The 27,771-nt window shown below is 48.6% G+C and overlaps 1 protein-coding gene across 1 annotated transcript in view; it reads left to right on the plus strand.

Annotated features, from left to right (window-relative positions):
• Positions 1-27,771, plus strand: part of Mtor (mechanistic target of rapamycin kinase) — a 111,632-nt gene that overhangs the window by 58,969 nt on the left and 24,892 nt on the right. Inside the window, exons 29-39 of the mRNA XM_075946393.1 lie at positions 1,778-1,853; positions 4,550-4,689; positions 10,212-10,312; positions 13,456-13,571; positions 14,670-14,747; positions 14,940-15,047; positions 19,847-19,972; positions 20,043-20,174; positions 24,415-24,530; positions 25,506-25,623; positions 27,408-27,656. Of these exons, the coding sequence (XP_075802508.1) occupies positions 1,778-1,853; positions 4,550-4,689; positions 10,212-10,312; positions 13,456-13,571; positions 14,670-14,747; positions 14,940-15,047; positions 19,847-19,972; positions 20,043-20,174; positions 24,415-24,530; positions 25,506-25,623; positions 27,408-27,656 (1,360 nt within the window). The remainder of the gene's footprint in view (positions 1-1,777; positions 1,854-4,549; positions 4,690-10,211; positions 10,313-13,455; positions 13,572-14,669; positions 14,748-14,939; positions 15,048-19,846; positions 19,973-20,042; positions 20,175-24,414; positions 24,531-25,505; positions 25,624-27,407; positions 27,657-27,771) is intronic.

Raw genomic sequence — 27,771 nt, forward strand, 5'->3', positions numbered from 1 at the left:
GCCACCTTAGGAGTCCACTGACAAGAATACTGAGAACATGAAGAACCATGTTTCGGGGCTTGTTTACTGGATTTCTTTTTCCTGTTTTCTTAGACTTCCATTTGGTTAAAGAACTAGATAGTGGCAGAGCTGTACCAAATAATGTTGGTTAGCAGTACAGTTCACCCTACCCCGTGAGAGTAGACCACTGAGGTTAGGGGCTCACCTGCCATGATGCCTACAGCTTCCAGGAGTCCGTTCCTTCCTTTACCACATGGGTCCTGAGGATCAGACTCAGATTGTCAGGCTTGGCGGCAGTGCCTTTCTCCACCTAGCCTTCTTGCCAGCCCATTCCCCACTTCTTAGTAGAGACTTCCAGTTGCTCCTGGATTTAGGGGGAACATCCTGATTCAGTCTGAGTTTAGGCTTGGTGTCCTTGGCTTCGTGTCCTCATTAGTAAGACGGAACAAATCTCAACCTTTCTCTTCTGATTTTCTCAGCAAAGCGAGGCCAAAGGAATGATGGTTGGAAATGTGCTTTGTAATCAGACATTCTATTATTACTTTCACAAATGTTGGTAACTAGTCTGTCAGACTTCTGGGCAGTTCCTTCAGTTTTATTGGAAGAAAAGTGGTAGAATTAAAAAAAAATATTTATAACAGCAAGCTCTTGCCATATTACCACATGGAACCCAAACCCTGGAATTCCCAAAACCACTTAACAATTAATTCTACTCTAGTAAACAGTTTGTACCCTGTGCAATAAACTAGAGCCATGCTCAGTAAGTCTGTCTAGATTCCCAGGTTGGTGTGTCACATGTTGGGCTTTGCCCAGGAGTAACAGGATACAACTGTTGTTGCCTGCCTTAATGCTCTCCCCATTTCCCTCCCTTCCATACCAGTAGCACTAGCTCAGTTGCTGAGAGTGAGGGCTAAGGCTCACAGTTCTCCTGCTTTCGGGGCCATCTTGTCACCTCTGATCAACCCCAGGGACCAGGCCTTCCGTGTCACTGCTCACAGCCCACAGACAGTTCTCCCGTCAGCTGGGCCCACACCTCCTGAAGGTGACTTTACTAAGCAGAGCCCAGTGAAAAGCATCTATATGCTGGTGGCCACTAGAGTTACTGCAGAGGGAGGGAGCGGTCCTGAAGAGGAGCCAAAGAAGCCTGTGGATTCGCAGATAGTGGTCTCTGCAGATGAGCACTGAGCATGAGTGGAAGGCATGGGAATTTTGCCGTTTTTTTTTTAATTACTTTTCTGTCAGTGACTATTTGCCTATGTGTATATCTGTGCACCATGTTTGTGCAATGCGCATAGAGGCCAGATGAGGGTGTCAGTTCCCCTAGAACTTGAACTGCAGACAGTGGTGAGCCGTCCCTATGGGTGCTGAGAACTAAACCTGGATCCTCATTAAAAGCAGCAAGTGTTCTTAACCACTAAGCCATCTTTTCAGCCCTAATTTAAAAATATTTAAATGTGTGACTGAGAACATAGCTCAGCAGTAAAACAGGCCTAGTGTGCACGAGGCTTTAGACATGCACTGCTTGCCAGACAGCCTCTGGGAGAAAACCAGTCTCTACTGTCTAGGAAACAGGTCAGAATAACAGATCCTAGCCTTTTCTGCCCCTCAGACTGGGGGCAGGAAATCAAAACCCTTTTCTCAGATAAATCATTCAAGCTGGGCTTTCTGGGTGGTGATAGGTGGCGGATCCCCGTGTCTGTGAGACCTCATCCTCGGGATGCAGATGAGCCATTTTGCCCAGTGCATGCGTGTAATTGTCTTCCTCTTGTTTCCTCAGCATTAACAATAAGCTACAACAGCCTGAGGCAGCTTCTGGTGTGTTAGAATATGCCATGAAACACTTTGGAGAGCTGGTAAGTGCCTTCTCATTCCTTCTAGAAAGACAAGAAGTAGAGATCTGGCTACAGAGGCACTCGGCCGCCACCTTGAAAAAGTTACTTTCCATTTCTGTGGATTTCTTCCTTAATCTGTGAGGATCTAAATGCCAACTTGCCTGTATCTTAAGGACGAAGGGACAATGCAGGATGGAGTGCGTTCAGATGGAATGGAGGTGGGGAGCAGAGCGTACGGTCTAATCAGCAGTGGTGATTGGTGTGACTCTTAGCATGTAATGTGTGACTGCTCCACGTGCTTCATTCGGCTCCATCCTCACACGGACACCATGAAGTGGGTAGTGTCATTACCCTCTTTCTCAAGGGAGGGGACTGTGGACCCAGCACGTTCAACACCTGTCTGAGCTAACAGAGCAGGTACACGGCAGGACCAGGATTTGAACCAGGGAAGTGGACCCCAGGACTGCCATTCAACCTGGCTTATCACCTATGTGTCGTCTGTGGCAGAGCCTTCGTGCCTGTCCCTGAGTTAGAAACTAGCCAGTTCCCCAAGAGGAAGATAAAGCGCGTCCTCTTACTCTCTGACGCCAAGAGACTTTCTCTTTCATTATTACATACATAACTGCGTCTCTGCTGCCACCCTTGCCTGTCATACACAGATCATCCCCGTGACTTCTTGCAGTTTGAGAAGGTGCTTTGACGATCCCTGAATTTACAAAGCACTATTTTAATCAGTTTAATACTGGGACCCTGGAAGGCCAGGAAACTCTGGATCCATATATTTGATGCAAAACCTTTTATGAATTGTGTAAGTCACTTACTTGGTTTCCTTAATCAAGAGGCAGGACTTCTTTTCGATGCTCTGGCACTCCGCCTCATTAGAACATTGGGCTGAAACTGCAGGCCGTCTTTCACCATCTTAAGCATGTATTGCCTGTAAACAGACTAAGGACCGCCCCTCTCCAGATGATGACAAAACACAGAGAATATGTCTCATCCGTCTTTGCCAGTCCTTGTTTGTAGAAGGCAGAAAGCACACGGTGTGTTTCCCAGGCCAGGCTGTCCTCAGCCGCAATACCCTAGAGCTTGGGCCCCCATAAGCCTGATTGAAACAAGCGCTCTTTGCCCATCTGGTGTTCAGTTGATCTGCCAACACAGATGGCCCGTACTCCAGTGCTCAGACTGCCAGCCGTAAATGAAAGTCTCTCCATCTTCAGGTTCTAAAGGTGACCATTAGCTCAGGATTATTGCTAAACCGTGGTGGATTTTCTGTTATATTTAGGTAGCTGAATCATATTAAGCTTAACAATGGTTTGCCTTTTCTTGGCAGAGCCTGTGCTTCCTCAGCACAATTTATGTAACAGCAATCTCATTAGAACTTTGTGTGATTCATTGCTTAAACCTTATAGTTTCTGCAACCCCTTGCAATTTAAAATGTCCTGGCCCCTGTTTGACCTCTCCATAGCTGCTCTCTGCCTTCTGTTGGTTCGCTGTGTGTGTGCCACACATCAGTCACTGGCTCCTTGTGTGGACATTTGTCTCTGCTGCCCTTCGTCCTAGAGCGTTTCGTTACACTCTAGTCATTCTTCCGAGTTCTCTTTTGAATGTAGGCAAATAGAAATGCTATTCTTGGCATACAGGATGAGGCCGAGTTTACCTTCCACAGATAGGCTGATGCTGATCTCAGCAAACCCTGCTGGCTCTGGGGTGAAGCCGAGTGTGGCATTAGTTGGTGCATAGGCAGCAGGGGATATTGGGAGGGAAGAGCAGTCAACACTACACAGTAGAATGACTTCTTGTCCTGGTTCAGCAGGAAGATGTTCTTTGAGGCCACTCAACAACAGATGAGTGGTCTCTTCTGTATCTGATGTAAAAACATCAGTTTTATCCAGAAAGGGGAGGAGGGAACAGGAGAAACTGATGTGGGTCCTGCATGTGTGATCTACAAGTTCCACCTCAGAATCGTGTTGTTATTTAAGGACCCTCTGGAGAACAATAGACCAGCCTGGTGCAGAAGTATTCTCCTACTGAGCTGATGAAGAAACTCAAAGACAGACAGAAAACACATAAAACAGTCTACTGATCATTCTGGTCTGGAACTTCAGACCGTGGCCCTTACTTCTGTGGACACCACTCACTGCCAGCGTGGCACTCTGCCTGCCAGTATAATGGAATCCCTCCTTTGGCCTTGACTGGTAGACGCGCCAAGTGCTACACAGAAGGGAATGTTGGCTAGAAGACTGTAGGATGGAAGATTGTCCAAAGAATTTTAAGTAGCAGTGTTCTATTGTATTTCCTGAAGGTTTAGAAATGCGTTAAGAATGCAGAGTATCAGGGCTTCTAAAAAGAACCAGCTGTGCCCTGGGCTGCTGTGCCTGTCACACAGCCTGATGTCAGCGGTGCAGCAGACTGGAAATGCAGGAGCTGAGGTGGGGACACACTTTTCCCTGTGCCCCCCCCCCCCGTACTAGCATTCCGGGACCACTGGAGGGGAAGGGGTGGTGCTGAACCCTCCGTGTGCTTAGTTTATCTCAGGATTCAAGGTCTGCCATTAGTGTGCCCAGGAATAACATTTCTGTCTCTGCCAAACAACCTCCCTCCAGGTAAGTTCTTTAGCCTAGGCTGGGACATGCAGACGGGTGAAGTATGTGTATGAATATAGCATAGCCCAGGAAAGCGTGTGTGGACTCAAAAGCATAAACCCTTGCTCTCCGCAGGAGATCCAGGCCACCTGGTATGAGAAACTGCATGAGTGGGAGGATGCTCTTGTGGCCTACGATAAGAAGATGGACACGAACAAGGATGACCCAGAGCTGATGCTGGGCCGCATGCGCTGTCTTGAAGCCTTGGGGGAATGGTGAGCTGCCCTGGGGTGATGACCTGCGTGGCCAGGAGAGTCACATGCCTCCAGAGTCTTCAGACTCTTGCTCTCTGCCCCTCATGCTCTCCCCGGAATGGTAACTGCTATGTTCTTACCTCTCTTCTGCCTCAGCACACAGTTGTGTTTGGTTTGATTCTGCTGGTTCGATTTTTGTGGTTTGAGTTGCTCTCACCCTGTAGCCTATGCTGGCCTGGAACTTGCTGTCCAGCCCAGACTGACTTGACCATGTGGCCTCACCCACCCTAGTGATGGAATTGCAGGTGTGCGCCCCTGTCCCCAGCTTTGTCGTTTCATGCTCTTTGTTTTCTTAATGCTAATGCTGCCCGCAGAAGAGCTGAGTCCCGGGCACCATACTTTCTCTGCCTGCTCTCTGTGCCTCCGACCTCAGTTGATCGGCTAAAGAATTTGTATTTATTTATTCATTCATTCATTCGTTTGTTTGTTTATTTATTCTGTCTGTGTGTAAGCCTGCAGGCCAGAAGAGGGCACCAGACTCCATTACAGATGGCTGTGAGCCACCATGTGGTTGCTGGGAATTGAACTCAGGACCTTTGGAAAGCAGGCAATGCTCTTAACCTCTGAGCCATCTCTCCAGCCCTAGCTTTAATTTTTTTTTTTAATAATTAGCTCTTGGGCTGAAGAGATGGTCCAGCAGTAAAACCTGAGTTCAGTTCCCAGCGCCCACGAAGCAGTTTTACCTTCTCTTACCAGAGGATCTGGTGCCCCCTTCTGGCCTCTTCAAGCACCGCATGCATGTGGTGCACAGACATAAACATTCAGATAGAACACCCATACATATAAAAATAAGAATAAGTAAATCTTACATTTTTTAAAATAAAGACATGACTGATTAGCTCTTGTTGGGCTGAGTGTTGTTGCGCACACCTTTAATCCAGCACTCGGGAGCTAGGGACAGGTGGATCTCTGTGAGTTTGAGGCCAGCCTGGTCTTCATAGCAAGTTCTAGCCAGCTAGATCCTGTGAGACCCTGTTTAAAAAAAAAATGAGGAGGGCTGGAGAGATGGCTCAGCAGTTAAAAGCACTGACTGCTCTCCTAGAGGACCTAGGTTTGATTCCCATCACCCACATGGCAGCTCACAACTGTCTGGAACTCCAGTTCCAGGGATCTAACATCTTCTTCTGGTCTCTGTGAGCACCAGGCATGCACGTAGTACTCAGATATACGTGTAAGCAAAACACCCATACATATAAAAAACTTTTAATCTAAAAAATATTGTCTCAAAGTAATTAAGGCAGAGAGCATTGACACAGGATGGCTGGCGTCCTTCACTGACCTCCACACACGTGTGCACACAGCGCACATCCATACCTGTGCATATATACCAGTCAGTCAGTAAGGTGGAGAGCAACTGAGGAAGAAACCTGACCTTGGCCTCTGCGTGTGCACATGAATACAAATAAATTATACACACACATAGAAATGGTGGATGAATGGATGAGCTGGCAAAAATATTTGAAAATTGTTTGTCTAATTTAACCAGAAATAGGGAAACTGAAAGTTACTATTTTATTTATTTTCATAAGTGACTATCTTATATCCATTTGTCAATGAATGGAATAAGCACATTCTACCAAATCTTCTTTATAAAACTGAAGGTGTTTTAAGTCCAACAGGTATCTAAAACTTCACTGCCTACTTCAATAGCCACGAGCCACACCTAGCTATGAAAACAGTCGTCCTGGCCACACATCAGTGCTCAGAAGCCTCTGTGGCTCCTTCGTCAGGCAGTGCACACAGAACTTCCCATCCTCGTGGCGCGTTCTGCTGGGCAGCTTTGATCTGGAGGAAGTAGGGGTGTTAAGAATGAGCCCTGTTCACTCAAAACAGAATTTTGCTTTTTCTACTTTCAACTCTGCTGTGTCCTAAAGCGTATCTTAGGAGAAAGATAAAACAGGTGCAAATTCTTCTAAAGTTTAGATCTGATCAGTTGTGAAATGCTTTAGCGTTTCCCTGTGGCCTCTGAATTAATTGCCCATTGTGGTGTGGCTTTGGCCCATTCACCATTCCTCCTGGAGGTGTCATATCTGAGCTTCCTGCTCCCTCCCTTCAAAGCCTACTCTCGTTCCTTTGTTCCTCCAGCTGCCATGACCCTGCTCCTTTTCTCTCTTTAAAACCACTGCTCCTTTCCCTGAGCTCTCCCGTGCTCTTTCCTTCCTCTTGCCCTCCCTCTTCAGTCAGAGATGACACTTTCCCTGACTGAACCAAGCAGGGACAGCTTGGATACCTGGGAAAAGCAGAGGTGTGGTTTTTTGTCCAGTCTCCTTAAACAACAGGCTCACAGTCTGAGATCTCTTGAGAGAAAGTGACATGGGCCTCTCTCTGCCACAGTTCTCACTCCTGCACACCTCCAGTCTCTTGGGTCCTTTCCAGTTTTATAATTACCTACAAAGTCTAAGGGACTAGTATTGCTGATCTAGAGCTTTAAGAATGTGGAAGCCTAAAAGAGACCTTAAAAGAGATGAAGGAAGCAGAATTCCCAGTCATTTGCAGCTTTCTGATAAGACTTATTTAATCAGTTCTGTTTAGAGTGCAGTTTCTGAATTTCTTTCTGTGCCAGAGGATTTTCTGAACCCGCCTGCGGCAGGTGTTCTCCAAAGGCACCAGCAGAAACTATGGGGAATCTGCAGTGAGCGTACAAATGTCCCCTTCTCCACGCTCATTTGACTCCTGAGTGATGACTAGAGATGGAGCCCCAGCACTGTGGCACCCTGGACACATCCACCTCCTCAGCCTCCACACAGCCTCAGAGTCTCTGAGAGCAGATGCAGTGGGTGGAGAGCACAGGTAGTGGAGGTGCTCCAGATGAAAGGCCTCGCTCAGCCTCCTGCTGTGGGGCCTGCAGCACCCGTGGGAGGCCACCCTTTCCCTCAGGTGGTTCAGCCTAGCTGCTGACCATGGACTATGTTTTCTTTGTTTTTGTCACCCCTAAGTCTCCCAATTGCAGTGCATTCTACATTCCCGATCCTGGCCTGCTTCCCTGTAGGGGGAGTGTCTTGGATGGCAGTCCCTGCACTACCCCGCTTCTTTCTGCCTCTAGTTGAAAAGGAAAGCTAAGTCCCTCAGCCCCTGGCACAGAAACAGCGATCCTCACTACAGTAGGAGGCCTACTGCCTGTGGCCACCAGCCATCAAGAGTGGAATTCTGAGCTCAGTTAGTTACTTGGCATGTAAGTAACTAACTTACAGAGAGGCAGATCCCGGGAGCTCTGAGGCCAGCCAGACCAGCCCATAAGTGAGCTTCAGGTTCAATGAGACCTTGACTCTGAACATCAAATGACACCCAACATCATCCTCCAGCTTCCACGTGCACCATGCATATGTGCTCACTCATGCTCTGTCTCTGTCTCTGTCTCTCTCTCTTTCTTTCTAACACACATACCACCAACATGTATTAGAATTCTCATTGGGGAGAATATAGTAGTCAAACTTGTGAATCCAAAGGAATTGTCTTTATGAAGCCCAGCACTGTACAATGAATATTCAACAATAAAAAATTAATAATTTGGGGGCTGGAGAGATGGCTCAGAGGTTAAAAGCACTGGCTGATCTTTCAGAGGCCCTGAGTTCAATTCCCAGCAACTACATGGTGGCTCACAACCATCTATAATGAGATCTGGTGCCCTCTTCTGGCCTGCAGGCAGACATTCAGGCAGAACACTGTGTACATAATAAATGTATCTTTTTAAATGTTTTAATTCTTTTTAAAAAGTGGAACTCTAGGCCTGGTAGGACCATTTGTAGATAATGGAGCTTTCTTTCTTACCTTCAGAGACACCCCAATAAAATGCACCAGTCAGTTCCTGTGCTCTGACCCACTCAAATAAATTTAAATAAATCAAAGTTTTTATTTATTTACGTATTTAAAAAAGAAGTTGGTCCCTCTAGTAACAGTGTGGTCCATCAGCTTCCAGCCTGGGCCCCTTGGAACTTGTGCTGTTTTCCTTGGCTCTGCTTCCAGTGCTGAGCTATAAACACTTTGCAGTGTGCCTCTCCACCTGGAAAGAGGATCCTAGCTGCATTTGTTTTGTTTTGTTTTGTTTTTTCGAGACAGGGTTTCTCTCTAGCTTTGGAGCCTGTCTGGAACTAGCTCTTGTAGACCAGGCTGGTCTCGAACTCACAAAGATCCGCCTGCCTCTGCATCCTGAGTGCTGGGATTAAAGGTGTGTGCCGCCACCGCCCGGCCCCTAGCTGTATCTTGAAGCTCCTGTGAACTCGGGCTCACCCTCTCCTTTGCACGGTGCAGAAGTGGAATGTGGAGGCAACGGTGTTGTGTTTTCTCTCTTGCTCTCTCTTTGTTAGCTGGGGTTTGAGCCCAGGACATTATACTCTAGCCAGCAATTTACCACCAAGCCACAACTCCAGGCACTAAGGGGGCACATTAACTAGCAACAGGAAGGCCCTCTTGTTGTCAGGCTTGCTGACTCACACCTGTGATAATGGAGAGGCTAGCACAGGAGAATTGTCTCAAGTTTGAGGCCATCCTGGGCTACATAGTGAGTTGTAGGTCAGCTTGAGCTCGCCAAATTGGAAATTCTTATTCTTGGTGTGGCTCTGTTCTTTTTGTATATTGAAACTTTTTTATTTATTTAGATGGTATTTATTTGTATGAATGTTTTCTCTGCATGTATGTGTGTGCACCACATCTGTGTCTTGTGCCCATGAAGGTCAGGAGAAGGCACTGGATCCTGGAACTAGAGTTACAGATAACTGTGAGCCTCCAAGTTAATACTGGGAACCAAACCTAGGTTCTCTGGAAAAGCAGCCGGGGCTCTTACCCACTGAGATTTCTTAAGTACTGATCCTATCTCAGTAACTAGCTGGTTATAATGTGTGTGCCAGTAATCCCAGAATTTGAGAGGTAGAGACAGGAGGATCAGGATTTCAAGATCATCCTTGGCCACATAGCAAATTTGAGACCAGCCTGGGCTACATAAAACTATGTCAAAAATAGACAGAGAGGGGACTGGAGAGATGGCTCAACAGTCTTCCAGATGTTCCATCTGTGCAGCATCCACATAGTTAATTTGAGACCAGCCTGGGCTACATAAAACTATGTCAAAAATAGACAAGAGAGGGGACTGGAGAGATGGCTCAACAGTCTTCCAGATGTTCCATCTGTGCAGCATCCACATCAAGCGGGCCTTCTCTATAGCTTTGCCCTCAGAATACACGTCCAGATGTGTCTTTTCAGATTACTTTCTCTGTAGACCCCAGACTGCACCAAGACAGAAGTCACAGCATTTATGAAGGCGCCATCAATTCAGGGTATTTTATATCATACAGAGTTAGACACTGCACCTGAGAGATGGGCACTAGACCCTAGAAACCACAAACAACCTGTCCACTTCTCTTTCCAGACTCCTAAGTTCCAGGCAGACCCATCATACCACTTCCTGTGCAGCCCCAGCTAACCCAAAGGAGGTTCATGGGTTGTAGCGCAAAATTTTGCCAACCTATTCACTTGTTCTCTTCCTCCAGGGGGCAGCTTCATCAGCAGTGCTGTGAAAAGTGGACTCTAGTGAACGATGAGACCCAGGCCAAGATGGCCCGGATGGCCGCTGCAGCAGCGTGGGGTTTAGGTGAGGCTCCCGCATAGGCACCCGGCAGAGAGTGAGCTGCAGTGATGTCGAGATGTAAAGACCATCTGTGCCTGTGTACCGTGTCCTCCATCTGTCCGTTTCCACACACTCCTGAGACATGAGTAAAGATGGGTCTTGTGGGAAAGCATCTGGAATTGAGATGCCAATTTTTAGTAATTTGGGTTCTGGCAGTGTCTTTCTCCTTTGGCTGCTACATGGCATCTGTCTGATTTTACTCTGCCAAGCCATTGGCCAAAACAGCTTCATTCATCAACTAATAAAAGCAACACATATACAGAAGGACATCCCACATCAGAGATATACTTAAGATATTACTCCTTCCAGTTCAAGGACTCAGGCCCACATGGCTGCTCTCATGTTAGTCACCAGTGGCATGAGCCAGGCTGTGCCTTGCGCTTCTGACTGACTTGCCGGAAATCATGGTTCCCACAGCTCCTCATAAGCACAGTATGCAAGAACACCTCTCAGAACTCAGGGGAACACTGAGTTTGTTCACTATGTTTGTTGTAAAGAACACAAGTGAGCAGGTACACGGGTTCCTTACAGCAGTATGGGTTGGGGGGTGGCCACTTACAAGAGCAGACACGATTCAGGGCGGGTTCAGAATTGAAAGCCCGCCCCAGCTGGGTGACCAGCTTAAAAGTTGGAACCTTGACCCACTGGCAACTTGCAGATAACTGAACAGGCTGGAGAGCGGCTCTTCCAGGCGGCTCAGCTGGTCTGAGTGTCGGTTTGTACTGCTTGGGGAGGAAGGGCTAGTGCGTATGATCAGTTTCAGGAACTTCTTGGAGCTTTTGAGTTTGTTTGCTTCATGAGGTTCAGTGCTTGCCAGCAAGATGGACCTCCCTCCCCCCACCGCCCCGCTTCTGAACTTCCTGAGTCCTAAGGAGCTCAGGTGACTCTTCTCTCAGAGAAACTGCTGCAGTACAGCCTGTGGGTGTGCTGCCGCCCTTGTGTCTAGTTCAAAACAGTCTTGCTCCACAGGAAACCCCAGGGTTTTAGGAGCTCTGTGACAGGAAGTGGGGTGACTGGATAGATTTCTTTATACCATGGTGGAACTTGGCTTTGTTCTAAACAAAGTGCTGCTTTATTTTTCTGTGTTATGAGTACTACATAGAAGTAGTCACAGATTCCCAGACTGGCATTTGGCTCTTGCCTTTGCTTTTCCCCTCTGTGTGCACTGCACACCTTTTCACCTCAGGATCCATGTGTTGTTTGAGCGCCACCTGTCCTCCCTGTGTCTCAGATAGGAGGAGAGGGAGAAGGTAGTGGCCATCTCGTTTTATTTTTTAGCGTTTATACACACACACACACATAAAGCCTCAGTAAACAAAGGCTTTTTTGTCTTGCCTAGTCCAGCGGCCACTTTTAAAATAATCACTCAGAGGCTTAATATTAATTACAAGCTGTTTGGCCCATTAGCTCAGGCTTATTACTAGCTAGCTCTTACAAGCTAATTAACCCATTTCTATTAATCTGCATTTTGCAACATGTCTTATGGCTTTGCCTGTGCTCTAATACATCTTGTTCCTCTGTCAACTAGTTGGTATCTCCCCTGACTCGGCCTTTTTTCTTCCTGTATCTCTGCTTAGATTTCCTGCCTGGCTCTATCCTGCCTTGCTGTAAGCCAAATCAGCTATTTTATTAACCAGTGGGAATAAAACATACTCACAGCATGCAAAAAAGGTTATCCCACAGCATGGGTCTTTCTCCACATGTGTATAACTGAATAGTGTAATGATGTCCCGTGTGCCCACTGCCTTCTCCAACAGTCACAAACATTTTAACCATTTTGTTCTCACCCCCTGACACTCAATAACCTCCCTGCTATTCCCAGAGTATTATAAAGATTTTTTTGTTTATTTTGTTTTTTGTTTTACCACATGATCCTGACTGTCCTGGAACTCACCACCTGCCTCTGCCTCCCCAGTGTTGGAATTAAAAGTGTGTACCACCATGCCCAGGCCAGAGATGTAGATTTTTGATACCAAGCCCTAGCTAAGGCATGGCAATTCTTTTTTATTTGTTTTATTTTTCTAATTATGTATATGCATTTGTAGCTATAAGCATGTGGATACATGCAAACAGAGGCCAGAGGCTCATATCCTCCTGGAACTGTATTTACAAGAGGTGGTTGTGAGACACCCAGTGTAGATTCTGGGAACCAAACTCTGGTTCTCTGCAAGAACAGTATAAACTCTTATCCACTGAGCCATCCCTCTCGCCCCCAACTTGGCCTTTCCTGATGGGACAGGAGAGGATGGACAGGATGTGGCATGCACAAAGCTTTCCCGGGTCCTATCCCCAGCCACAGTTTCTGTGCTCTGCTGTCGTAAGCTCTGGACTGTGTCCAGAACATCTCTTAAAAACAAATTGCTTCCTGAGGAGTCATCTTTTGCTGTCTGCTTTTGCCCAGAGGCATTGGTAATGGATGAACCAATAGCTGGGGGTGGAATGCTGGAAACCGCCTGTAAAAACAGCAGCCCTGCAGTTCGCACCTAATGAGGCTGATAGCTTTTCTGCAGATGGCGTTGGCAGGCTTGACATTTGATGCCTGCTCAGCCCACCAGGGGAAGTACATCCCTCTTCCCTGGTGCAGTCAGTTCCCGTTCTAACATGACACAAGGTCACTGCACAGTGACCCAGCCTCCTCCCTCCTGAGGCAGAAATACTGCCACAGTGAAAAGGGCAAACAATTTGTCAAAGCCTGTCCTCTAATTGTGTGATGGCCATTTTCAACTGTTTAGAGAAAAATATAAGTTCCCAGTATTCCATTGAGCTATGCGGTGTTCCCTACGTTTTATCTTACCTGGAGAAGCTGGAGGGAGTTCTCGGGGTTAGTGAGGGGCAGCACTAAGCCCATCTGATGTGCAGGCTTTGTAGTTAGGCCCTCTTCTTGTCTTTTATGATACTGCCTGGGGCATCAGCCGATGCTTAGAAGACAGACGTGGTTTTGTTAAAGTCAACCCCCACAATAGGTTGCAGGGCTCAGCTGGTACATTGGGCTCAAGTCCTGTTAACTTGTGTGTACATCAAGCTAAATCAAAGTATCAATGACAGGACTCAGTGCTGCCTCCAACTCAGCCAGCCACTACCCTGATGCTGTATGTTCGTGCTCCTAGGTCAGTGGGACAGCATGGAGGAGTACACCTGTATGATTCCTCGGGATACCCACGACGGAGCATTTTACAGAGCTGTGCTGGCCTTACATCAGGATCTCTTCTCCTTGGCCCAACAGGTAAGAAAATGTGCATGCAGACCAGCCAGGGAAGAAAACATCTCTGTGAGTGACTTCTTGGTTCCTGCGCATATGTCTGTGTTAAGAAGCTGTTGAACTTCAGCTATATTCAAGTCTCTGAACTCCGGGAATGGCCTTGGTGCAGAGTTCAGAAACCATTCGTGTGTAGGCTGAGGCTGTGTCATGTTCCTGGAGCATGGGGCAGCTTGTGGATTGTAGCTGTTTTGGCAATCGTTCTTCGGGTCATTGTTGACCCTTTTAAACACCTTGCCTAAGTTCTCCTTCTAGTGAGAGGGGCTTTAAGTTTCACCAATGGAGGATTTTTAGAGAGCCAGTGATCCCCACTATGCTGGAGAAATGGGTTTTCTGGCCATCCAGGAGCACACACTGTTCTAACTTGCAGAATGCATAATGAGGTGGTTATATCCGCCTTGTCAGACACCAGACTGTCTTGGACGAGCTGCTCAGGAAATGATCAGAGCACTTCAGAGACACTAACGTAACAATTAGCCTTAACCATTCAGAAGGGAGAAAAACCTCCACAAGAGGGAGTTTAATTGATAGCACAGGGAAGGTTCAGAATGGCATCCTGTGATATCCCTACGCTGAAGGATCCCAGCCATAGGTCTTCTGGGTCAGTAGCAGGTGCCCAGTTCCATGGAGGGCATTGCAGAGGAACTCCTTTGTGAGGCTAGGAGCAGCTTAGAAACCAGAGGCGATGCCCCCCTCGGAGCTACTGACGTGCCCAGTGAGTTGTGACAACACACCCATCAGGGAAAATGAAAAGAAGACAGCCCCACAGACGTCCCCTTAGCGTGCAAGAGTGCAGTGATTCTGTCCCATAGCACACATTCCCTCCTCCTCGCCACCAAGCTTGTGAGTGAGTGTCACCTGAGCCTCTGCTTGTGGACGCTGTGTGCTGCTGTCTTTGATGAGACGCTGGGTAGAGCCCTTCTCTAGCCATCGAGATTAAGGAGAATTTCTGTCCTAATGTGGTGAGTGTTTTGCTTCATCACTGGAACTGAAGTGAGACAAAATAACTTCTGTGAAGCCCCAAGTGCAAAGCCCCGGCCTAGAGCCTCCTTGTTTCTTTTCTAGTGCATTGACAAGGCCAGGGACCTGCTGGATGCTGAGCTGACTGCCATGGCAGGGGAGAGCTACAGCCGAGCCTACGGGGTAAGTGTTTGTCTGCACGCTATTGGCATCTAGAGCTTTAATGAGTGGGCTCTAGAGGACTCAGTGGGTTGCTGAGAACTTGCTGTTTTGGGGGTTAGCAGATACCCTGATACCAAAAGGAATGGTTCAGGTTCACCAGCTTGGAGGTTGTGTGTGCAGTAATTAGGTTGGAATGTGATCTGCTTCCATCAGGCCATGGTTTCTTGCCATATGCTGTCCGAGCTGGAGGAGGTTATCCAGTACAAACTTGTCCCTGAGCGACGGGAGATCATCCGCCAGATCTGGTGGGAGAGACTGCAGGTAAGCTGAAGACAGCCCCAGTTGCCACCCCACCCCGCCCACGGCCTGTGTGAGACCCTGCACCCCACCCTTTTTCTCCTCCCCCACCTCTACTAAGCAGAACCTTCAAAAGCTAACCAACCTCAGCTGTGGCTGCGAGCGCGCCCAGCAAAGCAGCCTCCTTTGGGAGGACGTGTGTCTAAGCAAATGACACTAGGATCACCATTTGGAAACCGTAAGCTCCAGGTCGTTGGTTCTCAGTGCTCCAGCCGAGGCCTCCACACAGTGCAGTCACCTGGAGGGCAACTCTCTTTGCCACTTAACTTAGCACACGTGGATATACACCCAGGCTCGGAATCGTTCCTGGCTCCCAAATGACTTAACTGAGCGCCAGCCTTATAAGTGTACTTACTGGCCACCAGAGTTGCTAGGTGCTCTGAGACAGAAACCCTACTGTGACAACTCTTTAGTCAGACTCCATCTAGCGCTCTGTTCAGACCTCGTAGAGACTTTCCCAAGGCCTCACCATTTCAGTGTGGCATTCTGATCATAGCATCATGAGGAAGGAGCCGGCACCACCTCTAAGATGGTCTCACGTGTCCCTGAAAGGGCAGCCTATCCCCCAGTCCTTGAATATTCAGAGGGAAAGGTCCTCACAAAGAACAAACTGGCTAGGAGTGTGGGTCAGTGGTAGAGCGCTTTCCCGGCATTCCCAGGTCCTGAGTTCCATCACCTGCACCACACACACGCACCTAAACGCACACTGCTCAGGAACCACACACGCACCTGAGCACACACTGTTCAGGAACCACACATGGGTGCACACACACTGCTCTGGAAACTACATGTGTGCACACACTGCTCAGGAACCACACACGCACCTGAGCACACACTGCTCGGGAACCACACGCACCTGAGCACACACTGCTCGGGAACCACACGCACCCGAGCACGCACTGCTCGGGAACCACACGCACCTGAGCACACACTGCTCGGGAACCACACACGCACCCGAGCACGCACTGCTCGGGAACCACACACGCACCCGAGCACGCACTGCTCGGGAACCACACACACACCTGAGCACACATTACTTGGGCACCACACACACACCTGAGCACGCACTGCTCGGGAACCACACACACACCTGAGCACTCACTGCTCGGGAACCACATACACACCTGAGCACGCATTGCTCGGGAACCACACACGCACCTGAGCACGCATTGCTCGGGAACCACACACGCACCTGAGCACGCATTGCTCGGGAACCACACACGCACCCGAGCACGCATTGCTCGGGAACCACACACGCACCTGAGCACGCACTGCTCGGGAACCACACACGCACCCGAGCACGCACTGCTCGGGAACCACACACGCACCCGAGCACGCACTGCTCGGGAACCACACACGCACCCGAGCACGCACTGCTCGGGAACCACACGCACCTGAGCACGCACTGCTCGGGAACTACACACGCACCTGAGCACGCACTGCTCGGGAACCACACGCACCTGAGCACGCACTGCTCGGGAACTACATACGCACCTGCGCACGCACTGCTCGGGAACCACACGCACCTGAGCACGCACTGCTCGGGAACTACACACGCACCTGAGCACGCACTGCTCGGGAACCACACGCACCTGAGCACGCACTGCTCGGGAACCACACGCACCTGAGCACGCACTGCTCGGGAACTACACACGCACCTGAGCACGCACTGCTCGGGAACCACACGCACCTGAGCACGCACTGCTCGGGAACTACACACGCACCTGAGCACGCACTGCTCGGGAACCACACGCACCTGAGCACGCACTGCTCGGGAACCACACGCACCTGAGCACGCACTGCTCGGGAACTACACACGCACCTGAGCACGCACTGCTCGGGAACCACACGCACCTGAGCACGCACTGCTCGGGAACCACACGCACCTGAGCACGCACTGCTCGGGAACTACACACGCACCTGAGCACGCACTGCTCGGGAACCACACGCACCTGAGCACGCACTGCTCGGGAACCACACGCACCTGAGCACGCACTGCTCGGGAACTACACACGCACCTGAGCACGCACTGCTCGGGAACCACACGCACCTGAGCACGCACTGCTCGGGAACCACATACACACCTGAGCACGCACTGCTCGGGAACTACACACGCACCTGAGCACGCACTGCTCGGGAACCACACACACACCTGAGCACGCACTGCTCGGGAACCACATACGCACCTGAGCGTGCACTGCTCGGGAACCACACACACACCTGAGCACGCACTGCTCGGGAACCACATACACACCTGAGCGTGCACTGCTCGGGAACCACACACACACCTGAGCATGCACTGCTCGGGAACCACATACACACCTGAGCACGCACTGCTCGGGAACCACACACGCACCTGAGCACGCACTGCTCAAGAACCACTAGTCTCCCTACAATTTTAAGCTATTTCTTCTTGGCTACATCCACACCTGATTCCCACTTCTCTCTCCAGTCAAAGTTTATGCCTCCAGGCTTTTCAGTAGGCTCTTTGACTCCAGGCTGCATTCCTGTCTAGGAAGCACCAGGGCACATTCCACTGGACAAGAAAGAGCACTGGGCACAGTCATTCGTGCCTCCGGAGTGAGCACGTACAGTTCCTCTACATGTTTTATTTGTAACTACAAATGCCCAGTGAATGTTTTGATGGAAAATTGTCTCCTGGGCACCAGCAGGAGAATTCCACAGGGAAAGCCCTGCCCATTAGGCTTGGACACACCTGGTGTTTGAAATGACTGTGATGGGGTGTGGAGCTTCCAAGTCAGGGAGCTGATGACCTGCAGACGTTCTGACGTGGGGAACTTAGAAACACAGTTTGAAAGGGGCCTGAAGGAATGGGGTGGGAAGAGAGGCTCACGCTGGCTTTGCCGAGTTCAGAGCACTGCCATCCCCTTCCTGAGTCCTCTCTTCAGACAGCAAGCCGCTTTTCAGACCACAGGGAGCCAAATGACAGCATGCGGAGAAGCTAGCTGTTGGTGAGAAGTGATCAAAGCGATCACTCCGTGTACTTTTTCCTAACTTTCCAAGTCGTTGTTGCCAACCTCATGGGCTGGGAAGCTGCTCCCTAAAGCTGGAAATAGAGCTGCCCTGCTGGAAACTTGGCTCTGGAAGGTGGTGTGCAGTCAAAACTCAGCGAGCTGCCGGGGCTGGAAAGCTGCCATGTTCGTGGTCAAGTCATTTCAGATCCTTAAAACCACTGCTTGCCACGAGGCAGTTGAGGAGGTCAGCCTTAGCTCCGTGTCTTTTTGCCTCAGGTTCCCAGGTCAGGCCCAGTGTGCACCCTCTTCTGTTACGTACAGAAACCAGAGATCATTGTCACTAGGTTTGGGGTTTGTGAAATTCACACATGAGTGGCAGATCTCAGGAACACATCTCCCTCCTGAGAGAGGCTTTTTATCAGCAAGAATGGGAAAGTTCACCTAACACCTAGTGATCATTTGGTACAAAATCAGCGCAGGCTGGGATCATGGCCCAGTGACGAAGGGGCTTGCTGCCAAGTCTGGTGTCCTGAGTTTGATCCCCTGAGACCTTCATGGCAGATGAGAAAACAGCTGGCTCTCTCAAGTCCTCTGTCTTCCACACATGCACCACAGCGAGCACGTGTGCTAAGGCAGAAAAAAACAGCCTAACCCCTGTGATAATAATTAAATTACTCGGTTTCCTTCTAATTATAAAGAATCTACATGGGAGTAAATTCAGCTCTTTCTTTCTTATGTTTTGTTTCTTTTGGTTTGGGGGAGGGGGCATTTGTTTGTTTATTTTGTGAATATGAGTGTTTTGTCTGCATGCATGTCTGTGTACCATATATGTGCTAGTTCCTGTGGAGGCCAGAAGAGGGTGTTGTCAAATCCCCTGGATAGACAGTTGTGAGCTGCCGTGTGGGTGCTGGGAATTGAACTTAGGTCCTCTAAAGAGCAGCCTTTGCTCTTAACCACTAAACTTCTTTCCAGCCCCTGTTTATTTGATTTTTGACTTTTGAGACGGGGTCTTACCATGTAGCTCCAGCTAGCCTGAAACTTGAGGTATAGACCAGTCTCAGACTCACAGAGATCCTCCTGCCTCTGCCTCCACCTCACACACACACACACACACACACACACACACACACACACACATTGGAGACAGCAAGATGGCTTAACAAATAAAAGTGCTGGCCGGGCGATGGTGGCGCACGCCTTTAATCCCAGCACTCGGGAGGCAGAGGCAGGCGGATCTCTGTGAGTTCGAGACCAGCCTGGTCTACAGAGCTAGTTCCAGGACAGGCTCCAAAGCCACAGAGAAACCCTGTCTCGAAAAACCAAAAAAAAAAAAAAAAAAAAAAAAACAAATAAAAGTGCTTTCTGCCATGTCTGCCTGCCTGAGTTCAGTTCCCAGAATCCACATGGTGGATAGATAATGGTTTCCAAACTGTCCTCTGACCTCCACATGCATGATGTGGTTTGTGCATGCCTGTGTACATACAAATGGAGAAAAAAATATTTACAACCCACAAAGGAATTTAATTTAATTTACCCTTTACCACAGTCCTGTGAAGTTAATACTATCTTCATTCCAATCCACGGGATGGTCAAAAAGGTTAAATAATTTTTCCAAAGTCACAGTAATTACAGCCAGGACACAGCTGCAGGCACCACGCCCACTGCTCCTCTGCGTGTTGACAAGTCCCTGGGAGGCGAGCAGTGCATTCGCAGGGAGCAGACGTGGCTGCTGCTATGGGGTTCAGGTGGAGCAGAGACAGGTCTAACCCTCGTTTCTGAACATTCCAGGGCTGCCAGCGTATTGTGGAAGACTGGCAGAAAATCCTCATGGTGCGGTCCCTTGTGGTCAACCCTCATGAGGACATGAGAACCTGGCTCAAGTATGCAAGCCTATGTGGCAAGAGCGGCAGACTGGTGAGTAACCCCTACCCCAGGGGTGGTGCCCTGCCCAGTTCTGTTTGTAACTTGCCCTCTTGTTTTTAAGGCTCTTGCTCATAAAACCTTAGTGTTGCTCTTGGGAGTTGATCCATCTCGGCAACTGGACCATCCTCTGCCAACAGTTCACCCTCAAGTGACCTATGCCTACATGAAAAACATGTGGAAGAGTGCTCGCAAGGTATGTTCCTACCCACCCCGCCAGGAGGAGTCAGTGTCCTTGCCATACCTACAGTGTGGAGGGCTTCTTCCGGTTTTACAGCGTGAGTCCCAGTCAGAGAGAGACATCTGTACCTTTGGTCAATGATGCCTGTAGTCGCAGTTGTGGTTGGGATCTGAAGAGTGCTGCCCTACAAGAGAAGGCTGACGTTGGCACCAAATCCTGTGTTTGTGCGGTCATGGACTAGCGTTTTTAAAGACCAGCTGGGTTTCTCTCTCAGACTTCTGGTCTCCTTTCTTGTCATCGGTTTGGGCTCCAGTGTGTCAGCATGCCAGGAGAGATACCACAGCAGGGAGGGAAGATCTCCCTGATGCCAGCCTAGAATTCCTCCTTGTTTGCAGACAAGTCCTTGGGAAACAGACAAGCTCTTGGGTTTTGTTTTGAAACAATCTCTGGATGATGGTGGCGATTTACAAAATATAGTCCTCGGAGGCAAGACCAGGCTTGGGCCCCTGTCATCCCTCCCTACAGGAGAGAACTCATCCTTCTTTCCCCACTGCAGTCTTGTAGTGCTCCCTAAGGAAGAAAACTCAGCCTTCTCTCCCCACTACAGTCTTGTAGTGCTCCCTAAGGGAGAGAACTCAGCCTTCTCTCCCCACTGCAGTTCTCCCCACTGCAGTCTTTTTTTTTTTTTTTTTTTTTTAGTTTTTCGAGACAGGGTTTCTCTGTGGCTTTGGAGCCTGTCCTGGAACTAGCTCTGTAGACCAGGCTGGTCTCGAACTCACAGAGATCTGCCTGCCTCTGCCTCCCGAGTGCTGGGATTAAAAGCGTGCGCCACCATCGCCCGGCTCTAGCTATTATCTTAAATTAACCCATTTCTATTCATCTTTGTATCACCATGAGGCTGTGGCCTACTGATAAGGTTCTGGCATCTTTCTCCTTCAACAGCTACATGGTATCTGCCTGACTCCACCTTCTTTCTCCCTGCATTCAGTTTTGTTTTCCCACCTAGCTCTATTCTGCCCTGTCATAGGCCAAAGTAGCTTCTTTATGAACCAATGGTAATAAAATATATTCCCAATATACAGAGGGAAATCCCATATCATCTCCTCTTTTCTGTCTAAATAAAAAGAAAGGTTTTAACTTTAACATGGTAACATTACATATAACAAAGCAGGTATCAAGCAAGAATTATAGTTACAATATTTAGTCTATTAGTATCTGGCAAAATTTTAAAAAATTCTATCATGTTTTATTGTTGTGAGTCTAAAGTTTTATATCTAATTTATCTTTTATCATAACTAAGGAAAACTATAACTATCTGTCTTAAACGCCATTAAAGACCCCAGAAGGATATAATATTACCTAAGTAAACTGGAAGGGCATTGTAAGCAACTTCCAAAGGTCTAAAATTGACAGAAACATCTCACTGCCTGGACAGTCACCCAAAGTTTTATAACGTTAAGGCATCCATCTTCAGCCCACAGGCCCTTAGTATCTGGCAGACTTTTCCATAAAGAAGGAAATTTGAAAGACAGTTTTGCCTATATTGGCAGTTTGTCAATCACTTTCTTCAGTGTCCTGAAGAATGTCTGGCAGACTTTTTCATGAAGGAGGATCCCTGGAGGACTGTCTCACCTTCTTTAGCCAAGTTCAGCAGTCATCTTTCTGTGGGTCCTGCATGTCTAGTTTACGTAGCATACTGTCAAACAGTCCAGGCAAGAGCAGTCTCTTGCTCAAATGGCTAGCAAACTCCATGAGGAGCCTCTTCAAGGCCCGTCTTCCTCTTGAAATAATTGGTGCTGCCAACAGCAGACATATCTCACTGTCCAGAAAACTCTAAGTTCTTAAAACATTTTAAATGCCGTATTCTGTAGGTCTTTGAAAGGTTTGAAGAATACCTGTTCCTCTGAGATATATCTCTGTATATCTAGAAAACCTAACTAACATGGCTACAGGCTTGACTATTATAGATGACTATCTGTTAACCCATAATTTTAATTATACATTTTATTTTTATTTGAGCTATATAAACATAATACCTTAAACAAGAATAGAAATAGACATATAATAAAATTGACCTTAAATTTGTATCAATAAACCAAAGTCCATACCAATGTTAAGTATTCATTTCTGTATCAGATGAGGTTCAAGATTTAGAAACCTATTTGAAGAATGATGAGAGCTAGTGACATCACAGAGCATAAGGGCTCTGAACACCTGGCACCAAAACTCCTGGTGTAGTTCCTGCTGGGCGAGCTCTTGAGGGCACTGAGTGAGCCTGGGCGAGCTCTTGAGGACACTCGCCCTTAATCTTAGCATTCAGGAGGCAGAGTTCAAGGCCAGCCTGGTTACATAGTGAATTTCAGAACATCCAGAGCTATGCATAGAAACCCTGTCTCAAGAAAAAAAAGAAAAATGGACTAAGGGTATAACTGGAAAACAGAACATATGTTTGGCCTGTGTGAGGCCAATTGTCAGCATCACAATTTTTATTTATTTATATGTATAAGTGTTTTGCCTGCATGTTTGTGCACCACATGTATGCCTATTGCCTGCAGAGGTCAGAAGAGAATTTTGGATCCCCTGGAACTGGAGTTACAAGTGATTGTGAGCTATCATTTAGGTACTGGTACCTAAACACAGGTCCTCTGCAAGAGCAACTAGTGCTCTTAACCACTGAGCCAGCTTCCCGGCCCCCAGCACCATAGTTCTGTTGGAGCAGAATTTCCCAGCCCTGCTGTGGTCTGCCTGCTTACTGCACATCCTGTTCCCTGGGCACTGAGGATCGCGTAAAGGAGCAGCATCCTTCAGTCTGAACCCACACCCACCAGCTGTGCTCACGGGGCACTTATTGGGTGTAGGCTCTGTCCCCGGTGTTCTTTGTTTGGTTTTTGATTTTTTTCAAACTTCCTCCTGACTCAGTCTCCCAAATGATTTGAAGTGTATGCCACTATGCATGACTTTAAACCACTATTTCAGGCAAGGCACGGTAGCACATTCCATTAATCCCAGCAAGTGGGAGGCAGAGGCGGGTGGATCTCTGTGGGCTTGAGGCCAACCTAGTCTACAGAGTGAGTGCCAGGACTGTATAGAGAAACCCTTCCTCAAACCAAAAAAAATAAACAGGCAGGGCAGTGATGGCGCACGCCTTTAATCCCAGCACTCGGGAGGCAGAGGCAGGTGGATCTCTGTGAGTTCGAGACCAGCCTGGTCTACAGAGTTAGTTCCAGGACAGGCTCCAAAGCCACAGAGAAACCCTGTCTCAAAAAACCAAAAAAAAAGAAGACCTAATGCTTTTGTTTGTTTGTTGGCCTCAAACTTAGAGATCCGTCTGCCTCTGCCTCCTGCGTGCTGGGACTAAAGGTGTGTGCCGCCACCACCCACTAAAGCTTCTTGACATGTTGGGTCCCCTTCCCTCTGTAGAGAAGCATGTACAACCTTAGCAGCATCCTCACGCTGTTCTCCCTGTTAGTGGGTTTAGGCTACATCACTTTTTAATGTATACTTTACATGTTTGCACAGTCTACCTGTCCTAGAAGCGCTCGCTGAGGCTACAGCTCCATGGCAGCAGCGCTTGCCCGGCACCACCAAACAAAACCCGAACAAAATCCTATGGCCCCATGTGTCAAGATGCTGGCTGGCCTGCACTGCTCCTGCTCAGCGTAGCTGTCTGTTCCTTAGATGCCCACTGCTTGCCTCCTGTCAGATCCCAGACCTGATGGCTGGAGGATGCTGTAAAGACTCTCCCACGCCACTGCCCCACTTAGTGGCCTGTCTAGATGATGACTTCCCTCCTCCACTTGGGTGCATGAGGGTCTTCTCTGTTTTCATGTGGGTTTGGGCTTGTAGCTGATCTGCAGTAGCGAAGACTCCAAGTGTCGTAGTGTTTTACATCCATGCCAAGATTTACTAGCTGGAAACTGTTCCCATCATCCTGATTTCCCGTGGGGCAATACTTTGTTAGTGAAGCATGCTCTTGTTTCGGATTGCTTCATCTGAATTGTTACCTGTGTTGGTCAGGCATGTGGGTTTCCCAGGTCTTGTTAAAGGATAATTAGAGTTGGCAGGGAAAGCTAACATGTGAGTAAATTATGAACATTCTGGAATAACCCAGCTCTCTCCAGGCAGCACACCCTGTTTTCTGTCCAGTGGGGTCCTCACCCTTGTATCTCAGGGTACCGTTTTTGGAAAGTGCTGGTTTAGGTCCCCTGACAGTTGGGCAACATGCCAAGTGGCTCTCTGCCTTTGTCCTGCACAGATCGATGCTTTCCAGCACATGCAGCATTTTGTCCAGACCATGCAGCAGCAGGCCCAGCATGCCATTGCCACTGAGGACCAGCAGCACAAGCAGGAGTTGCACAAGCTCATGGCCAGGTGAGCCCGCCTGTTGTCCAGCGCTTCTGCAGAGCACACTCGTGGCACCTGGAGTAGCTTGTTGCTGACATCCCTCAGTTTTCTGCAGAGTATCCCAGGCAGCCGTCAGCTTGTCTGCTGCAGTCTCTGCCCCTTACTTCCCAGGGCTCTGGCAGCAAGAGCACTTATGTGCTAACCTCCAGCTGCTGTCCAGCTGTGGAGTTCAGTACCTTATTTCTAAATACGTTTTTTAATTTTACGTGTGTGTGTGTGTGTGTGTGTGTGTGTGTGTGTGTGTGTACTCTCAAGTCACAGAATGCATGTGGAGGTCAGAGGACATCTGACAGAAATCAGCTCTCTCCTCCACCATAGGAGTTCCAGGGATTGAACTCAGGTCATCAGGGTGGTGGCAGAGGTCTTTACCCACTGAGCCATCTCACTGACTCAGGCTTCTTGTTTTAAAATGGCACCTATACTACTGATTCACAGTGTAGATAGCCCTGACTCCAGGTAAGTTAGTCTCTCTGTTCTGTATAAAGGAGCAGTAAGAACACCTGTCTCCTAGTGTGATGTGAGGTGCAGGAGCCCACTATCAAGGACAGAGAGCAGTACCTAGATTTGAGTAGCAATCAGCAGGTGCTCTCATTAGTACCATCACCATCTGGAATGGAGGGGAGGAGAAGGAGGAGGAAAAATATCAATGAGAAGAAAGTAGTGAACAACTGTCCTGCACAAAGCTTGCTTATAGAGTCCTGCCTATAAACCTGGGATCTGGTTTATGCTGTCATTGGAATGCACAGATCTGAAGAAAAGACACCTCCAAGATTTCTATAGACCTCCCCTTCTCTTCCTTTCATGGGCTTGAACATCCATCAGTTGCCTCTTGAAAGCAAAAGTAAACATCAGAAGTCTTTAGGGCACCCCTAGCATCTGCTCCTCTCCTTCCGGGCCTTTGATGGGAGGGAACAACATAGGGTCTTGCTTCTCTGTTTTCAGGTGTTTTCTGAAACTTGGGGAGTGGCAGCTGAACCTTCAGGGCATCAACGAGAGTACCATCCCCAAGGTGCTGCAGTACTACAGTGCCGCCACAGAGCATGACCGCAGCTGGTACAAGGTGAGGAAGGGCCGGCACTGTCTCCAAGCCCCTGGGTTCTCTGCACGAGGAGCCCTGTTTGTGTTCTCCCATGTTCTCATGGTCACAGCCAGGCCCCTGGAATGCCTGAAGTCTGACAGAGGCCCAAGGAGCCTGTGCTTTCCTTTATGAATCCCAGGGCAGCAGAGGTGCCAGTTGAGACTTTGAGTTGAGAACCACTTCCAGTGATACCCTTGTTTCGAGTGGCACTGGGGCCACAGCTGTCTGACAGTCTCTCCCTTGCCTGTTATTCTAGAACATCTGGGCGCGTGGTTGTTCTCTGAAACTCTATCTTCCCTTGTGTTATCTGTACACTAGCTGCCTTGTGTCTTCTGTCCCTGACTATTCCTCTACTGGGAATTTAGACTTGTTTTTATTGGAAATATCTAGATAACATTCTATTATATTACCAGAAACTTTTCTAAAAGACAAATAGCTAGAAAATGTATGAAAGAAGTGGCTAGCTAGTACAGGGGGTATTCCTGCTGGTGCCCGTGTCTTTAGGGGAGCACATACTCTTTTTTGGGTATCTTTTCTGGGTGATAGCTGCTTGGTTTAGCAATATCATCAGTTTCTCTCCAAAATCTCCATATTTGCCAGTGACTTCTAAATTATTCCCTCTGGGATCAAAATTGATCTGAAGACCATAGATATATTTACAATAAAAAGTATTTATCATCTGCAGGCGCTTCATGCTGACTGGAAAACTGTACTTTGGCTGGGTGATAGCTCAGTGATAGAGCGTTTGCCAAGCATGTACAAAGCAGTGGATTCCATCCCCAGCAACATACACATGTGTATGCACACATGTATACACACACATACACACACACACACATACACACACACACACACACACACACACATACCAGTCCATGGTAGGAATAATGATTCCCCTTTCCAGGCAGCTGCATGTCCAAAGCTAGAAAAATAACCAAACGCAGTTTTGCTTAGTGGGACCCTTATTAATCAGAGCTCACAAACCACCTGAACCCCAGTTCCAGGGCATCTGGTGTTCTCTTCTGACTTCCACAGGTACCAGGCATGCATGTGGTACATATACATATATGCAGGCAAAACATCCATTAACATAAAGTAAAATTAAAAAATAAATCTGAAAAAATAAAGCTCAGGAAGCCCCACTTTGTCACAGATGAAGTTCCCCTTGGCCCATCACATCCACTGCCTTATGCTCTCTGCCTCTTGGCCAGCTGTCTCCACCCTGCCTTGTGAGCCCCAAGCTGCAGGCACATGTGTTTCCTTGGGTTCTTTGCACATGCTCTCCAGGTACCTGTCTTTTTTCCCCTGCCAGGAAGACCCACTGCCATCGTCTCTCTTGTCTCTCTGACCCCCCTCCCTTGCCCTTCTTCAGCTTCTATTTAAGGCTTAACAAGCCCTTCTTTATGGAGTGCTTCAGATCACTGGTGTCCCATTGCTACTTCCTCTGACCCCATCTGCCTTGCAGAAGCTGTAGGCCTTGAGGCAAGAAGTCTACACTGCTGCTCTTGCTGTGACCCCCCACAATGCTCACCATAAAATCTAGTTCCGTTAGTGCCCAGGAGGTGAATGAGTCACATTGGTTGCAGTAATGCCCCCTTCCTGTGTGTCTGTAGACGCAGTCTCATCCTGCTGATCTCAAGGCCCCGTCCTCAGAGTGGACTTAGAATGTCAAGCCCTGTCCCGACACTAGCCTCACACTTCTCTGAGCCTTGCACTAGATCAGAGCAAGCCTGTGTCTGCCCTTGACTCTTGCCCTGTGAACCTAGGCTTGGCATGCATGGGCAGTGATGAACTTTGAAGCAGTGCTGCACTATAAACATCAGAACCAAGCCCGTGATGAGAAGAAGAAGCTGCGTCATGCCAGCGGGGCCAACATCACCAATGCCACCACTGCTGCCACCACAGCTGCCTCAGCCGCTGCTGCCACCAGCACAGAGGGCAGCAACAGCGAGAGTGAGGCCGAGAGCACTGAGAACAGCCCCACTCCCTCCCCTCTGCAGAAGAAGGTCACCGAGGTGAGGCAGGATGGGGCTCACACAGACGGGCTAGCCTTACTGTGTGCCAGAGGCTGTGTTTTAGTGCCTGCGTGTTGGGGAGCTGCTGTCAGGGCTGAAGAAAGGCTCCTTGCTT

The sequence above is a fragment of the Microtus pennsylvanicus genome, chromosome 13 (genome assembly GCF_037038515.1).
Source record: "Microtus pennsylvanicus isolate mMicPen1 chromosome 13, mMicPen1.hap1, whole genome shotgun sequence".
Taxonomy (NCBI): Eukaryota; Metazoa; Chordata; class Mammalia; order Rodentia; family Cricetidae; genus Microtus; species Microtus pennsylvanicus.